This window comes from Caretta caretta, chromosome 5 (genome assembly GCF_965140235.1).
Source record: "Caretta caretta isolate rCarCar2 chromosome 5, rCarCar1.hap1, whole genome shotgun sequence".
NCBI lineage: Eukaryota > Metazoa > Chordata > Testudines > Cheloniidae > Caretta > Caretta caretta.
The window spans coordinates 114,460,613-114,478,544 of NC_134210.1; the positions used below are offsets into that span (position 1 = coordinate 114,460,613).

The window sequence follows — 17,932 nt, forward strand, 5'->3', positions numbered from 1 at the left end:
TCCCGCATGCCCGCCCAAAGGGGCAGCTCCATGCCGGAGTTCCAGCGTGGGGAGGGGGCGCTCCCCGAGCCCCTAGGCCAGGCAGCAGCGCCCTCTGCCAGCCGTAAGCCGAGCCCTTCCCCCGGAGCACCTCGCCTCCCACGTCTCCTCTGCCCCGGGACAGGCGCCCTACCGGAGAGGGGGCCTGTCCCTCGGCCCCCTTATTAGAAAAATTCCGGTTGCGCCCCTTGGGGGGGGGGTGAAGAGTGGAACTTGCTGTACCCAGGTAATGTCAAAACGCACCAAGGGAAAACTGGAGTATGGGGGGGCGGGGGTTACGCGGATCGCTTTTATTACATAGACATGTCAGCCGCTATTTCAATCACAGACACGATGCCGGGGTCTCTCTAAAGGGCTGTAGAAAGCCTTTTGCCGTGGAATTAAAAGAACTGCATTGTTACCACGTGTTCGGGGGCTTTTCCTGTAGCCAGGAGGGCAGGGCTGCTGTTGAACAACGATTCAGTTGGAATGGGGGGGGGAGGATCTTTATTAATTCAGTATTAACCCCCGCCCCTCCATTACAGCGGTCCTCCCTCGAGCCGGGCGGGAGGCGCAGGGGTGGAAATGGATGTCCCGCAGAAGAACGAACGCCTCCCGCATTGGCCAGCGCTCCTGCGTTTACTGGGGGGTGCTTAACCTACGCAGCGCTGGGTCTGGGGGTGTCTTCCCCCTTTAGAGCAGGGGGTCAGTAAAGCCCCTGCTGGCTGGCGGGCGCACCCCGGGCAGCGCAGAGCTGCTGGCCAGGCTCCACCCTACCGCCACTCGGCCCAGCGCTGAGGATCCGGGGCTGGGTTCTGCAGCCAGCCCGCTCCTGCACTTGTGAGAGCTCTGCCCGACAGAGGGCTGAAGGATCGGCCCATCCAGCTCTTCGAGGCTGGGATTCCCCCTCCTCCCCAGGACCCGTAAGTGCCTCGACTCTGCTTTTATCCCCCGACAACCCCCGGGCACTCTCGCTTTACTGCGTCTTCCCCCCGCCTTCGGCTGCACAGCGGCTCCTTCCTTTGCTGCCTCCCGCCCCTCCGAGCGTGCAGGCTCCAGCGATGTTCCTGGATGCTCTGACAGTCCCGTGATAGGGGGGCAGCCAACCGGGCTACCTTCTCCGCCCCCTTTTCGGGGCGGCCCTGGCTGGCTGGCCCCGCCTCTTCCTCCCCCTCCACCCCCGGATTTCTACATCCATTCGCTGATTTCTACAGCCAAAGCTAAAACGGAACGTCAAGCTAGCCACGTGGGAGGGCTTTGAAAGGAGAAGCTTCTGCGCCATTGATTCCCTTTGTCAGCGAGTAGGGAGCCTGAGACTGTGAGAGCAGTAAAGACCCCGAGAAGAGCCTATGGGGATCTTGAATCTGTATGAGGTGCACACTGCTGTTAATGTAAAGGGGTTAGCAGAGCCTTGCTGGGCCTGGAAAATGGAGACGGATTTGCTTTAGAAGAGCTGGGATCAGTGGTTTTTGTTTTTTAAAATGAGGAATATGTTTAAATACATGTTGACTCTTCTCTAGGACTTTTCAGACTGAAGTAACACACCTTTCTTGAAGATGATGACAAATGGCCATGCAGATCCTGCTTTTCCAGTCTCTGTGTGGAGGCAGCAAGGACATGTGGGTGAAATCCTGGCCCTTTTGAAGCCAGTGGCAAAACTCCCAGTGACTTCAGTAAGGCCAGGATTTCACCCAGACATGCCAGATGTATACAAAGATATTTGCAAGATATCCTAAAACATTCTGTAGACAGACTGCTCATCATCCATGGTTTCATTGGGAACAGAAGCAGGGAGTTATGCTGCAACGTTTGAGTCAATTTTCCAGGGAGAGAATTGCTATGACAATCAAACGTGTCTTCCTTGCTCATCACAGGTTTATGAAAAGAGGGACTGGAGTCAGATTTTCCAGGTATGACTTTGCCTAGAGTGTGATCTAGACACACAGGGCAAAATCGCATACATGCATAACTCCCCTCCCAACTCCGCCAGGATAATTTTGAACCAGTTGACCTATATGGATATACACACTACATCTAACTGATTCAGCAGTATCCTTGACCCTCTTCACTGTCCGTGTCTACAAATGCAAAGTCGCATCAAATGAAACCCTAGTCCCCCTTAGGCACACTCCTGTGTACTTTTCCCCCCCTCCAGAGTAAATTTGGCTACTCTCACGTTACTTTCAAATTCCATGGAAAAATTCCATTCACTTCAGTGGCGGCAAGATCTAGCCCAAAGATTACCCCAGTTGCTTAATTCGGAAATAGGTTTTTATTCTCCCCCCGCTCCCACTAATGTCCTGACTAAGTATAGATACATAGAGTTAAACTTTAATATAGATCGTTATTAAACCTATAGTGTGACACTCCGACGTGCTCCCAGAAGAACCGGCGTATAATTTCCGCGGAGCTCGTATACGAAGTCCTGGCCCCACTGAAGTCAATAGGAGGTTTTCCACTGATTCCAGTGAGGCCAGGATTTCACCTATAACTGCTTGTAGAGGCGCCTTTGATGTACGTGCTGCGCCATTCATAGAATGAGGTGCGTTTAATCTGGAAAAGTACTCAGGTCTCCACCCCTTCTGGGTAATAAAGGCACTCCTAATACACGCATGCGCCCTCCCCTTTTGTCAAAACGGTGTAATCATTCCTAGGCACCGCAACCCACAGCTCTTTGAGATTCATATGAAGCTCCCCTCCCTAGAGGGCTCTACATGCTGTCGGGGAGTTCATACTACAGCACATTCATAGCAAGACAAAGGCTTGTGCTGACTTCTGTATCCTGTGAGGGAGGGCTGGGACAATGTGACTTCAGGGCATTGCACCTGATGGACCTTTGCACCTGCACACTTAATAGTTTTTTGCACCATGTGAGGAAACGCGAGCGGAGTCCGATCCTACAAGGTGCTGAACGCCCCCCAACTCCCTTAACTTTAAGAGGGGTTGCGGGCGCTCATCACCTTGCAAGATTGGGCCCTGGGTGGCCTGATTTTGAATAGTGCTCTCATCTCCCATACCGAGCAACGGGGACGGTAGCGGACGAGCACTTTGCGAGATCAGCCCCTTCCAGCTGAGCCCTTTTTCTTTTCTTTTCTTTTCTTTTCTTTTCTTTAAAGTAACCTCCAGTCCTGGGTTTTTCTCCGTAGGGTTCCGCGGTTTAAACTGCCGCTGAACAGTGGGGACGGAAGGACCTGAATGAGTTAAGTAGCGCTCGAGTATCCAAAATGCTTTCAGGATTTTCTTGCTGTGAGAACTTGGAGCAAAGGATGACCGTGAAAGTCTTGCCGGAGTTACAACTGAGGAAGCTGCACGCGCGTTGCCGTGTGCGGTGGCGTTCCCTAGCGCCTCGACTGCAGAATAAGATCCCGAGTTGCCAATGGGCATTGTTCTAATTGTTTTGTTTTCCGGGGAGTTGTCGGAAAACTGAAATAAAGTTTCTTAGACATGGATCCAAAACGGTGTAGTGCCGCCTATTCCTAACCTAGAATTCAAACACAGCCCCAATTGCCGTTATGGGGAACTATTTTTCATTTTGGCAATCTGCATGGGTAGCATGGTACACTACATTTTTTTAAAAAAGCAGAAGCAAGAAAACTCTGCTAAGTTTGGCATCACTTCAATACTCTGAGACTGTAATAGATATAGGTATAAAGTATTACAGGTGTATGTGTTATCTTTATCTTTAATATTTAAGAATTATACATGACGTTTTAAATCCACAGAGTGGCACTGATACCAAGTCTGGTAGAATTTTCTTGCTTCTCTGAAGTGTTTTATCCACGCAAATTGCCAGACGAACTCCATTTTCCATATTAGTGATTTTTTTTTAAAATCTACTATTGAAATACACATGGTGTTCAATTTGACATTTTATAAGATTTCTGACAACCTATCTCTAACATAACCTCAACTAATAAATATTGAATTTTATATTAGAAAGTTTAACAACATTGAGAGACAAGGTGGGTGAGGGAATATTTTGTACTGGACCAATTTATATGTGAGCTCCAAAGCTTGTCTCTTGACCATCAGAAGGTCCAATAAAAATATTCCCTCATCTCTCTAACATCCTGCGACCAACCTAGGACACTAGTGCAAACATAAAATAACCATCACTTTAGATTCTCTGATTAACCCACTTTAATATTTTGCACGTGAATAATAACCGCTACTTAATCAGCTTAAGCAGTACTGAATGGGAAGCAGAAGCGATACACAAACATATTTATAAACTGTTCTTTCATTGATGTCCTTTTGGGGGGGAAAGCTGGTGTGCAGATAGCAATAATAACGAACATTCACACGCTCTTCAGCTGTTGTATTGGATGTCCCTGTTGCTTGTACCCATTGCTTATTTGCGGATTTTAAAAACAAAACGCCGTAATAATGGTCCCAATCCTGGTTCCATTAAAATTAATGGCAAAGCGCCTATTGATTTCATAATAGGAATATTTTCTAGAGATACACGTTCACATTGCTAGTATAAAATTCATAATTTGGAAAGGTTTCTGAATCTGAGTGTATTTTCAGAGTTTCCCTCCTGGTAGGAATTGGAATGGGATAATTAATGTGCGTGTATGCCTCGAAAGTAAAATTAGACGGGAAAAGTTCCTCATAGTGTGAGGGATCTAATTTAAAATAATCTAAATTAAAATATCGGAATGCAGATCTGTCTGTTCTAGTACTGTAATGAATAAAAGCATTACTCTGTGATTTAGCATTGATCTATCACTTAGATCACTACAGAAACCAATAAGTCAACTTGCCTATTTTGAATCCTGTTATGAGAGGGGTCTAATACCAATCACAAAAACCACACTAGTTTATCTAAGAATTTAATATGCTGAATACAACATTTTCCCCTCCTCTCCCCACTGTGATGATCTACAATATACTCTCCCGCTGCTTCATCTGCCCAGGGAGACTCTCTTGGTGGATAATAAGGAATATAAAGGTCCTTTACCCCATATTGTGAGGTTTTTATAATTTGGGGGTTTTAATCTAAAAACCAGACACCAGAATCCTCCCAGTCCAGTTATTTAAAATAACTGTACACAAACACCTCTCTAATGTTCGTGTGCATATATCTCCCTTCGATCTAATTGGAAGTAGTAGCTCTCCAGAGGTAAGCTATTAGCTTCATAAGAAGCTAATATTCTTCAGATCATTTGGTTCGCCCTAGAGGGCTTGATCCAATGTGTATTGGTATCCAGAGAAAGATTCCTATTAGTGTCAGTAGGTGTGGGATTACGGGCCCATAATCCCGTTACCAATGCTGAGCAAATGGAACAGCAAGGGTTTTCTGACTGTAACAGAGTACAGCTAAGGAAAGGCTGCCATCCAATAAACAACATCCTCTTATCTTGATGAGTAAAATATATTCCTTTTTTTAAGTAATAATTGAAAGCATTCAGCAGCTTGCAGGATAGGCTCCTTAAACAGTACGTACTACATAAAAACTTCCGAGGAAGCTATTTATGACTGTACTATGCATGTATTTATTGCTTATATAATGCATTTTAGCAGGGAAAATACTGATGGTTGCTCAGAGAGAGATCCGGCTCTAGATTTTAGAAAGTCAAGGGCTTCTAGCTGTAATGCAGGTTATTTAGCGTCTTTAAATGAAGGGCTTGATTCAAAACCCATTGAAGGGGGTGGGAGGCGGGGGAAACACTTTGAGTCACGCCCGAATGGGCACCCTTGCAACTGATGCTGCTTGTGTGACATTTTAAGGAATATATTGTAGCTGTGCTGGGAAATTATGTAGCATTATTGCTGCCTTCGTGAAGGGTTTAATGGGAATGGAATCAGGCTGCCTACACGACTATGGGATTCTTTCCATTGCTGTTAACAGGGAATTAGATCAAGCTCATGGTCCTGCCTGCTTTCTGGAAAGGTACCCCATTCCGTTCGGTTATAAGGTGGATAAATCCCAGACAACACACTCACTGGAGGAAAAAGCAGGCATGCCCCCAAGAGTGCTACCAGCTGGTGGCTGCAGGCAGGCAGGATGCCTCCTCCATACAGTGCAACCTTACCGACCCTTTTACCGTGAAATCTTCTCTTGGAGCAACTTCACTGTAACAGGAAGAATAATCTGTTTGCCTGCTCGCTATAAAAGGAATCTGACTGTATGCAAGTTGAGTATCAAGCTGGTCCTCCAGAAGTGGGTTCTCTCTCTCTACACGCTTTACAGTTTGACTGGAACCAAGGAGACCGGCTGTTTTCTACCACAGCCTGTGAACCGTCCATCCCAGGCAGCGCAGTCCCAGCGAGAGAACCACAAGGCTGCAGCTGCCTGGAGGATGGGTCACCGGATGCCGTAGAAAAACCTGGGGTGAAATCCTGGCTCCACTGAAGTTAACAGGAAAATTTCCATTGACTTCAGCGGGGCAAGCATTTAATGAGGCCCCTGTGGCTGAGCTGTTAGCCCCGCAGACAGCTGGCCACACGCCCGTGCCCTATGCCTGGGGCAGAGCGGCACCCCTTGCAGGCTGGGCGCGGAGGTAGCTGACCACTTGCTGATGCCCGCTCTCGACAGCTAGGTCAATGGGGAGGCGGCCCCATGTGTCCCGCAGATCCAAGCGAGCCCCGCCTCGGTGCAGCGCCACAAGGGTGTCCAGGAAACCTTCTCGCGCCGCATCGTGCACTGGGAGGGAGCCGGTGCGCGGGTCCGGCCGGTTGGGATCCGCTCCTCTCTGCAGCAGCAGCTCCGCCACCTGGGTGTTTCCCATCATCATGACCTGGGAGGGAGAAGCCGTCAGTCAGCCTTGATCGATTTAGGGTTCGGTCTTGCTCTCTTAGCAAGAATCTCGTTTGGTCTAATGGGAATGTTATCTGAGTTAAGGTCAGAGTCTGAGCCGCATTACGCTCTCTAGGCGTTACTCTGGATTTACACCGGCGTAATGGAGACCAGAATCTGGTCGCTTGACTTTGGAATTACATCTGTGTTCCAAGGACGTAAATCTTCAGGGTGATATCTGGACCCCGTAGATGTCCATGACAGAACTGACAGAACAGTAGGGCAGGCTTTCTAAGGTTTTGTATATTTAGCTACTTGCATACGGTGCATAGCTCTTGAACTACATAAATACATATTTCAAATGAGTATGTATTCTGATAATATTTTTCTGTAAACTTCATCTTAAACACTGAAAAAGGTAAACATTAAAAAGAGTTTACCCAGTGCAAATCAAGAGCATATGTACCAAATACAAGCCCCCTCGCTCAGTAGCGATGTTTTTTGACTGCACTCATTTTTATATTTGATAAAAAATAAAACTCGCCATCACATTTATCAAGTCAATTTACGCAGACATGACCTTCATTTACAAGTGGTGAATGAGAGATGAACAGTTCTTTGAAAAATTTCCTCTGTGCAGTGAACTAGGAAAATGTACTAGAAAACTAATTCATAATAAAATTAACTGACTAGAAGAAAAGACTTTCATTTGACAGATTTCCATTGTAAATTAATGCGCAAAGAAAGGGCGGCAGAGCTGGAGGGGAAGTTTTGTCTTTGTTTTAAATCATAAAAGGAAATCCAAAATAACTCTTGACCTGGGTTTAATATACTTGATTGATTCTGCAGCATACTTAAATATTAACTGTGTAAAATTTGTTCATGTGTATTCCGCTTCACATGTACAATCAAACAAGATGTAGAGTTACTTTAATATGCTTTAAATGATCAGTAAAATATATTTGAAGTTTCACTATATTAAATGTGTCCAAATTTCAATTTATTTTAACCAACAATCTCTGTGGGCAAGATAAACAGAAAGTGGGTTAAAGGATGCACTTTTTAAAAGAAGAAAAAAGGAATAAAAACTCATCATAGAAATCGGTTGCAACATTTTTATCAAATGTAATTGAGCACAGACAGAATCTATGTAAACTGGTCTGAGAGACAGCCATTTTAAGGGCAGCAAAAAAAGGTTTTTAGTTTTTTCTAAACTCATCCACATATATGGACATAATTTAAAAAACAAAAACAAAAACAAAAAACCCCCACACAAAAAGCAATAACAACTCATCCACCTATGTGGATAACTTTGTGTGTGGTTTTTTTTAAGTTATCTACATATGTGTACATGAACTTTAGCCACAAAACCCTTTCTTTTTCCCCTCTGCCATGTTTACTCCTTGGAAGTATAATTCCTTCCCCCTATAAACAGTCAAACAAAATGGCAGTCATTCAGAGTCCAGTTATGCTTGATTAAATGTATTGTGATCTGGCATTTTATATGATCAAGAGATTGTTTGAAATAGTAATTGAAACAAAGTACCATTTCCTAAATATAACTTTTAAATTTTTAATGTTCTGAAATGAATGAAGTTGATGCTAAAACATCTAAAATAGTGCTGTTTAATGTAAACCTTTTATCACAACACTCCTTCAGTTTTTTCTCCCTCTAGAACTTATTAAGGGGTGAAGAATCGAAACGGGGCACCTATAATTGTGGGATATGAACAATAAAGCAAAGTGGACCGTGGTATAGAAATTTAAGACGATTTCTATCCATATTCATACATAATGAGCTAGCACTTTGCTTTATTCTTCTTGTCCCCCATAATTACACGCGCCCCACTTCGATTCGTGTTGTGGAAAATGTATACTTTAACTCCTAAAATGAATAATACCGATGAATAATAATTTTAAACGAGGGGCAATGAATTTTTAAACATCACATCTCTATTTAGCCAGCCAGAAGCAGAATTCGTTTCTCTTTTAAGTGACTCCCATACGCTCCCCTTAATGGCCGATTCAATAGGTGTACAGAAACTAGAGATTTTTTAACAATCTCTAATTTTTCCACGTTTGGAGTAGGCTCTCCCCCCACAGGGCGATCTCCCCTCGAACCAGCAGCGCTGGACAGCTGCTGTAAAATGCAAAGACCCTCTAGCTCGCGCTCCCCGGTGCCTGTGTCCCCTTCCAGCTGGGCTCCGTGACCCTGTACCTGAATCGGGGTCCTGCCGAAGGCATTAACCGTATTGGGGTTCACTCCGGCTTCCAGCAGCAGCCGCACCCTCTGCCCGTCCCCCTGGGCCGCGGCGCTAGCCAGCAGGTCCCTCTCGCCGCCTGCAGCTACAGCCCCCGCCTGCATGCCTCAGGGCGCCAACTAGCCAGCTCGCCCCCCCCCCCCCCTCCACCGCCTTAACTAGCGGCTCTGCTGGCACCGCCCAGCGTGACAGTTTGCACCGCCTTCTTTTTCGTCCCAGGCCCCCATCCTCCAGGGGCACGTGCGTGCGGGGCTCCCACCCCCCCGCCCGCCCGCCCGCCATGGGTGTCTCTGCAGCCCCCCAGCCCCGGGATCGATCCCAGGAGTAACTTGGCTGTGGTCTCCCTTCTCTCGCGCGCCCCGCCGGCCCGCTGCACGCGCGCTCCCCCGCCCCCAGAGGAAGCCCTGCCATTGCACGGGGAGGCGGCAGGGGCTGCGGCAGCGGCCGGGATTGGAAAGCAATCCCTGCCCGTCACAGGCGCCCTGGCGGGAGCTGTCCCCTCCCCCGCTAGCGCTGCGCGCCCTCCCAGGTTTCTCCGCCCTGATGCTTCGCCGCTTGCACACCCGCTCTCCTCTCCTTCCAGCCGCGGTGTGTGTGTCCCCCCCCCGCGCCTGACCCAATCACCCCCGCACACGTGCATCCCCCCCACGCGTCCCCCTCCACGGTGCTCACCCTCCTCCTGCTCAGGGTGATCTACAAGGAGGGGCGCCCTGTGGCTCGGCTCAGGCGCCGTCTCCTCTACCTTGCCCGTTACTTTGCCACTTGACAGCGAATCCGGACCCAAGGCGATCTCCGCCGGTCAACATCTCTCTCCTGATCTCGCCAGAGCCACCCACGCGAGCTCCGGGGAGAAAACTTCTTTCGATCGGGGAGGTGGACCGAAAATAAGTGGGTGGGGTGGTAGGTGAGGGGCAGCGCCCTGCTCTCTTGGAGACACCCATCAGAGCGGTGGGGGAGGAGGGCAAGCCAGGGCAGGAGGGCGCAAGATAAAATAACTTGACTGCTGTCCTCCATCCATCCCACTGAGTCAACCACTCAGACTCCCTTGCTTGTGCGGTTACATTACCCCTCATCCGCACCTCCCAGGCACCTGTCCATCTCCTTCAGTCCCCCGCGCCCCCTTTGCCTGTAACCCCTCTTCTTGATCCCCTTCACCCGCTGTCTACAGCTAAAACTACCGTCTTGGCCACCCCCGGGTCTTTAACCATTTCACCCCCCGGGAGGCTCCCATTTGCACACCCGGTCTCGCCGGGTAAAGTAGATCAAGGAGGAGAGGACGCTCCCAAATTTCGCTGGCAGTCGTGGTTCCATTATACAGTACTGTCATGTGACTGTTGTGTTGTCTGCTAACCAGTGATGTTGCATGCATGGCACTGTGTGAATAGATATTTCTAGTAAAGGTGCTCATGTTCCCAGGAAAATCCTGGATTCTTCACCAGCCGCGACCGGTACCTTAGATAGCGCAAAATAGACAGCACCTGTGCGCGAAAGGGCTGTCAAAGCACTTCCCGTTACAGTGCCATATTTTCGGGTCATGTCTAATGTTTGGAGAAATACTCAGGAAGTGGAGGCAGAAAATGTGAACAACGCCGATTTTATTCACTTTACAGCAAAAGTTTCCATGAACAGAGTCATCCGTAGAAGTCTACGCGGTTTTATTTTAGATAACCCAGCATGATTGCACAATCCGAGCCCTCTAACTCGTAAATATAGAAGCAGATAATAAACTGCTAGACTTACCTGAATATGTATGTCCATTCCACCCCGGTGAAATTAACACAGCAGCGTATTTGTGCATGCCACTTAACCTACAAAGAACAATGCCAGCAAGTAATCGCCATGAGCAACATCCCAGCAAGTAAGTAATCGCCATGAAAGCAAAGACGAATAGTACCTTCTGAAGCTAGTAAGATTTTCCTGTTTTCACTAGAGGTGAAATCCACCTCCACTGTACGTGCCAAATTCTGCCCTGTAGAGCGCTATAAACTTATCACATTCAGTTACAACTCTATAACGCAGTCAAGAGTCTCATTACCATTTTGTGAGGTTCCAGCCCAGAAAATCTCACAGTCCACACTCCGTTTAAAATGAGGGTAGAACCCAACACTAAGCAGGTTAATGGTATCACTTCCTGGACTGTAGTTTCATATTCATATTGTTCTGTAAGGTGGAAAAGTCATGCTTGTAAAGCCGGTAGTCAATCTGAGATCACGTGAATTAGACGGTCAGACAAACGTGGTGTGTGTCCAGTGGGGGAAAAAGGGGGGGGGAGGAGGAAGAAATGCCCCAGGCAATAAAGGCAGACTGCAGTGCGGAGCACGATGCGCGGTGGAAGGTTGATACTAGATCCTGGGATCCGTTTGAACAAACGTCACAGAGGCGGAAAGTATTGCCTCTCATCACTAATACCTACAGCCACCCAGAGACACACGATAAAAATGCCTTTATTTTGTATTCGCAGGCCAAAGCCCTGGCTATAGAGCTGTATGGGCACCCCTTTCCCCCCCCCCCACATACTTACTCCGTTGCTTCTTACACCAGTGATCCTATTGAGCTCAATGGCAACACAGCACGAAAACGCTGACAGAAGAACCACTGAATGGGGAAACAGGTATTCTGACATTTTGCCAGCATTTTATAATGTAAGGTTGTCCTTGTTCCCTTGAGGGGAACCCAATCGGCTCCGCCCATGGGCAGGTTAGGGTCTTGGGCGCCCTTGCACTTCTGCACAAGCAAGTAACCGTTCTGGATCCGGGCCTAGCATAGAAGGGAAAGAAATATCCTCTCCCTCAACCCCGCAGAAGCCCCTCTCTGGTGGGCTGCAGGGATATTTGGGTCATCTTTGTGTTCTTCCTTCACATACCCATGGAGGAAACCAGCAGAAGTTTAGATGCCAGAGTGCGTGTTAACTTATGTTAGCCTCCCCGAGGGGTGGAGTGCCCCTGTAGGGGTTGTGGCAGGGCACGAGGCAGGCTGCTTTACAACAGAGTGGGGGCAGAGGGCCCCTGTGTGAACATGCCCGCACTCCATGCCCCCACTCCGAAAAGAAGGAATGATTAAAAACGGCTGTTTTCAGTTTGCTGAGGCCGATCTTGCAACGTAAGCGTGTCTGGACTGATCACTGCGCCTATCTGGAGCTCCATACTCTAGTCGGTGAAAATCTTGGACCCCGCTCCCCAGACAATGGGAGTTTTGCCAGGACTTCTATTGCGGCCAGGATTTCATTCATAGACTCCAACGGGGCTCCCCATGGGCGCAGGGGTCGATCTATGCACAAGGCATGGCAGGATCGGGGCCTGGGCTTCGTAGGTGAGTGGGAAATAGAGCCTGTGTCAGGGGCGACGAAGCACTTAGTCACTATAGTGTTTTTGCTGAAACTGACTAACACGGCTACCACTCTGAAACCTCATTATGTGTGTGTCCTGCGTCCCTTTTTACACATTCTGAAATGCCTCCCTGCTGGTAAGGCACCCGCTCCTCGTACCGGCACGTCGTAAGCCTACATCTGAAGCCTCCTCGTAAGACACGGAAGTATTCCGTTTGGATTTGACAATCTTGCGGGTAGCTTTTTAAACATTACAGAGAGAATTATATTGTTTACCCCTCCCCGCCCCACACACCTCAGCAAACCTCCTTTCAGAGGGTTTTAATTCCATCCAGGACACATTCCAGTGTCACATTTAAGATCACTTGACGGGAGAGGTGGAAGCTGTGAGTTGGTGGCTCAGTAATATCAAATAAATGCATCCCTATTAACTAGTATTTATTCTCTTGCCCCCTCCCTTCACCTCCAGGCTGTAACCAAATCTTGTGATTTCTTTCTCCATAGGGGTGTGTGTGTGTGTGTGTAAAATCTCCTGTGGAAAAAGAAATTACATATTTATATATAACTTCTTGTTTTTCCCCAAACCTGAAATACTTGTCCACATCTTAATAATTGAGGACCAGAGCTAAAGTTCACTGAAGTCAATGGAAATTTTTCCACTCACTTCAATGGACTTTGGATCAAGCCTACACCACATCACTAGAACTAGTTCCTCTTTAGCCTTCCCAGTAACCTCACCGTACCCCCCTTCAGTCTATCCTGTAGGTAACTTGCTGCCTTGTGACACTTGCTGTGGACTGTTCTGAAGGAGGGTGTTTTTTGTGAATTCACAAGAAATGTATCACTGTAAACGGCATGTGATCAGAGAATTTTGTGCTGCAAGAAGTTTGTTCCATCTAGTAGCTATTCACAGAGGAGGGAAGAAATAGTGATTGAGTCAAGCCATCAGGGACATGCTGAGGATAGTACTGATGACAAAACACAGCTCTTATATCAGTTGTAGTAAAGAGAAAAAACAGCAGGAGGTAGAGGCCAAATGTTTGGAAATCAAGAGGTAGTTCAGGTTTTTGAGAGGCCTATGTGCTTTCACTGTACCTGGAAAGTATCTTTCTGGTTTTTTTCCCCCTGGGTGAAATCCACTCCTACGAAGAAGGCCATCAGGAGGCCTAGGCACCACAGAAACCTTGCTTAGGCCTTGTGTAGTTCCTCTACTTTTCACCTTCTGATAGGAGAACTAGTGCACAGAATGACCTGAAGGTTATGTTGTTCTCCCATAGAAACAGTGCTTCAAAGTTACAAAATTGCACTTCCTTCCCCCCCCCCACCCATCTTACCAAGATCTAAATTAATAATACCAAATACCAAAACCACACAGCTCTGAAGTACTTTAAAAATTATTTTGCCAGAACAAGAATATTTAGGAACAAGTTACAAGGTGGCGAAATTGTAGCAGAGATTTAGATTTTCACATTTTAAACTACCCACCTAAAATGGTGTTATGCTCAGAAAGTGACTGTAAAAACAAAACTACCTTATTCAAAGCATCTGCTTCCTGAGTCAGATACTGAGTCAAATGACTCCTTGGTTTACTGGGGGGGGGGAATAAGGCTTGGAACCTGCAAAAATGGGAGCAGCCACATTGAAGGAATTATACACGAGCATAAAATTATTCACGTGAAAAAGGAATTTTCAGGGTCCTGGGCTTTGTTTGTACTCCTGGTATCTCTGCAGGGACAATGGGCAGAATTCTGATCACATTCCTACCTTGAATTTTCGCTAGTAACTCCCGTAGCGCTACTGTGAATTTTTTACCGGCGTGAAAAACTCCGCAAAAGGCAACGAAGTTACCTTGGATTTTCTCCAGTGGGAATGAAATTAATCAGGCCCTAATTCCAGTGGATGTGCACAGTCTGATGCTCATCTTTGATTTTACAGCTTCCGGAGCACAGTGGGCAACTATACAACTGATTTGTATAAAGGAAAAAACCGAGACTAATAAAAACGAAACACTAGCTGGTCGGAATCAGTGCCCAGATCCTACGGTGATAAACTCTGTTTAGATACAGAGATTAGATTAAGGAAGTACAATTCTGAAGTTTAGTTCCTTAATCTTTTCTGTTTATAGTAGAAAATGGTGGGATGGCTACAGAAATACTAAGAAAAAGCAGCTGACAGATTAAAAAAATGTTTTTGCTTGCTGCGGCAAGCAAATCCAGGAGTCCCAAGAAACTTCAGAGCTACCCAGTTACCCGAATTAGCAGTACACACATTGATAAGGGGGTGACTTTAGAAGATGCTCTTGTGTATATAGAGCACGGTGCTATTTCATACCAGACAAAAGGCGATTGGCGTAGGAGTTGTGATAGCAGCCCTGGTATGTACGCACACGGCAAAGAGAGGATCCCAGTAACTGTCAGGCAAAAAGTGTATCTTGAAAATGGATGTCCACAAATGTGTAATGTTTCCTTATCTGAGCCCAGCTTCTCACTCAGGGCTCCAAGTCTGGCACGTTTACAATGCAATGCAAGTTCCACTGGATCCTTCTGGCATCTTTCTTTACAGGTCCGAATTTTTCATCCGTACTGGGGTGGGAATGGGCTGCAAAAATGCTGGTTTATTTTAATGTTCTGGAAAATGCATCGAGCTATCATGCTAATATAAAGTAAATAATCGTAAAAGCCTTTATAAACCAAGAAACTGACACAGCACTCGGGTGTCCTGCATAGATTTGGCCCAATCATAAGAGAAAAGAGTTATTTTACGGGAACTGACACAAGCCACAAAACTGCAGATCAGCATCAAACAAGATAGCAGAAGAAAGGCTCCGAGAACCCTGCTAATAAGATCCCCCCCCATCGTCAGTTTTCAACCTTTTCTACCCATGGCCTCAAAACTATCCCCTTTTCCTTCTGCACCCCCCTTAAATCCATCTACGCTTCTCTCAGAAATCCACATCATAGAATACCTTGTGCTGTTTCAGTCAAGCAGCTCGCATTTACTAGCAGGTACCACAAAAGAATATCTGAGATGACCACAATATTGCTGAACAAATGCTGATCACAGAATTATATTTGATTAACCTAGTTACTGCACCTCTTTACTGCTGGGAAAAATATTTTGTTGAAGCGGAAGGGATAAAAAGAGAATTATACTTTTTGATGAAACCTTACTTCCTGTATAATTTTTTCCATTTCACATTAAACAATTTAGCAAGCCCAATTAACTGGTCTAAGGATTTTATTTTTCTGCCTCTCTCTAAAGCTGCACTGAAAAAATAATTTGGAATAATAATGAAAACAGATCTAGTTGGAAGCTGCAATTATACAAAGTTAAACTATTTTGGTTATACCCGAAACAGAAAACAACCTATTTTACTATTTAAAGTGCCTCCACTTACCAGCAAAGTGATATAATTTTTTGTTTGCTGTGATAGGTGAACATGCAAATAAGGGAAAAATGTGCCCCCCTTAACAATGGATAATTGAAATATCTTCTCTTTGCTCTTTTCTAATATAGCAATACATTAGTGTTAAATCGGATGGATGGGTCATGGTTTTATGATAACGTAGTACCAAGGGCTTTCTTAGTCTCTGAATAAAGTAACTAAAAGGATGGATTTAGCCTGTATGCAAATAGCTTGACTAATTTTAATAAATCTAAAAAGAACCATGGTAGAGGATAACTTTGGTAGAGCTATAATACGAATAAAATATAAGCAGGTGAATGGCAATTGTTGGATGACGGATGCTAAGTAACTATCTGAGAGCGCTTTACAAACATATAATTAATTAAGCTCTCCCCACATTCGGTAAACCTCGAACGTGGACGTAGGAGCAGAGAAACTGAGGCAAAGGGCGATTGTGACTTGTCCAGGGTCGCATAAAAGGTAGGTGACATAACCAGGAAAAAACTCCTGGTCTCCTGAACCTATGGTTTAACCAATGCCACAAAATGTTCTCTGTATTTTACTAATAGTTTCATTTACCGTGCTGTATGCATTTTCTAGGTTTACTGTAACAATACAGTAGTTTTATTTGAAAGGCGGGTTCAGGCCCATTACGATATTCAAGAATCTCACGCTGGCTGCGGATTAATCAGAATGCAGGGGTTTCCTAATAGCATTTTATAATATTTTTTAGGGCTTTGAAATCAACAAACTACTTTATGTGCCAAATTAAAACAAATGTCCCAAGTTTCAGCACAAATCCTACATGAGTGCATACAAAATAAGTAACTTTCTGCCTAATTTTCACTTACATTCATATACGCAGGATTTGCTTTAAAATGTAATCAGCCATTTTGTAAACTTCGGGATCTATCTGGTTCGGTAAGTGCTTTTAGAAGCAGTTCCTTGGCACTGCTCCAGGGAGTTAGAGCCGAAGCCCTGTTGGAGTTGGGCCCTGTGTTATTTGTTTTCAGTCGGTTCATCGCTTTTTATTTCCTCCCGGATCTTTCCCTTTCTGATAAAACAACTAAATTAAATCATTCTAATGCAGACGGGGAAAGGGAAAGATCAGTGCAGCTGCTGTATTTTCAAATGAATGTGTCCAATTCTGCCCTCAGACACACACACACACACAACTCCCAGTACCCTCAGCAAGGGCTATGAATGCATCTGCCTACAGTCTGGGCCCTTAATTGTTTCTCTTTTTCGCGATTCACTTTAATCTTCTCCCAGGCTTATTATTATTTATTTTAATATAATTATATTGTATAGAACAGCTATGATAGGGCCGGAGGGGGAATTCCAAGTTTTATAGCTCAGTCACAACATAACTTGGCCTTCCAAGAGAAAAACAATCATGTTTTGAATACCTTAGTGAACTTTTTAGCACTAATTTGCTTTTTAATAGTTTTTAAAAAAATTAAATTATATAAAAATAGTTCTTTGGGGGCGCAGAAACACAGAGCAAAACACTGCTGGCCAGAGCAGGGTTTCTGACCCTGGCTTCAGTGAATTGATTTACAGGCAGTAAATATTTTCAGGATCAGTCCCATATTTTGGTATTTATGCTTTTCAGGTTCATCACAGAGGTGATGTTGATGAGGATATATTTTTTAGCACTTATTATCGCTGCGGTTGAAGTAAGGAGGCCCAACATCTAGTTTAAATATGGATATTTAAAGATAATGATGTACACTGCATAATTGCTCTTGATCAAAACCTTCCCTGTACACTGGCCTAACCAGTGCTCAGTATTCCATCAGCAGCACAGAATTATTTCCTGCTCCAAACACTGTGATATATATATACAAAAATCTCAGAACCAAGGGGGCCTCTGGTTTGGATTTTTTAAAAGTGTGTTTTTATGTCCCCACTAATATCGGTCTTGGCACTTCCTATTAGACTACAGAAATCGTGTTCTTCCTCTGTTTAACATTGCTCCACATTTTATAATGCCCAGATAATCCACAGAATACTTTATGCTTATTGTGTATTCAATAAATCATAATAAACAATGCCTAAACTGCACTGTACAGGGCCAAACAGACCCTGCGAGGGCCAGTTTTGAAGTCCCAGTTCAGGCAAAACTCCCACTGAAGTGCTTGAATTTTGCCTGAGTGAGCCCCTCAGGATCTTTTAGA

At 45.5% G+C, this 17,932-nt stretch overlaps 1 protein-coding gene and 1 long non-coding RNA gene across 3 annotated transcripts; one reads left to right on the forward strand and one right to left on the reverse strand.

The window, feature by feature from the left end:
• The first annotated feature begins 93 nt into the window (after window positions 1-93).
• LOC125636632 (uncharacterized) lies at window positions 94-3,474 on the forward strand. 2 transcript variants are annotated; one of them, XR_007356666.2, is made up of 4 exons: window positions 94-265; window positions 564-941; window positions 1,893-1,928; window positions 3,165-3,474. It is a non-coding gene; the product is annotated as an uncharacterized LOC125636632 (long non-coding RNA). The 2 variants fall into 2 exon arrangements; XR_012668638.1 differs by lacking the exon at window positions 1,893-1,928.
• A 2,264-nt stretch (window positions 3,475-5,738) lies between these two features.
• Window positions 5,739-9,125, reverse strand: LOC125636631 (cyclin-dependent kinase 4 inhibitor B). The gene is made up of 2 exons (XM_048850068.2): window positions 8,979-9,125; window positions 5,739-6,761 (listed from the first exon to the last, which is right to left on the reverse strand). Exons 1-2 carry the CDS (start codon window positions 9,123-9,125, stop codon window positions 6,480-6,482), a joined length of 429 nt encoding a protein of 142 aa, XP_048706025.2. The 3' UTR covers window positions 5,739-6,479.
• Between the last annotated feature and the right edge of the window lie 8,807 nt (window positions 9,126-17,932).

Coding starts and splice junctions, on each gene's coding strand:
- LOC125636631 (XM_048850068.2), bottom strand. CDS start 9,125: ATGCAGGCGGGGGCTGTAGCTGCAGGCGGCGAGAGGGACCTGCTGGCT. Junction 6,762..8,978: donor TCGGCAGGACCCCGATTCAG/GTACAGGGTCAC, acceptor TCTCCCTCCCAG/GTCATGATGATGGGAAACAC.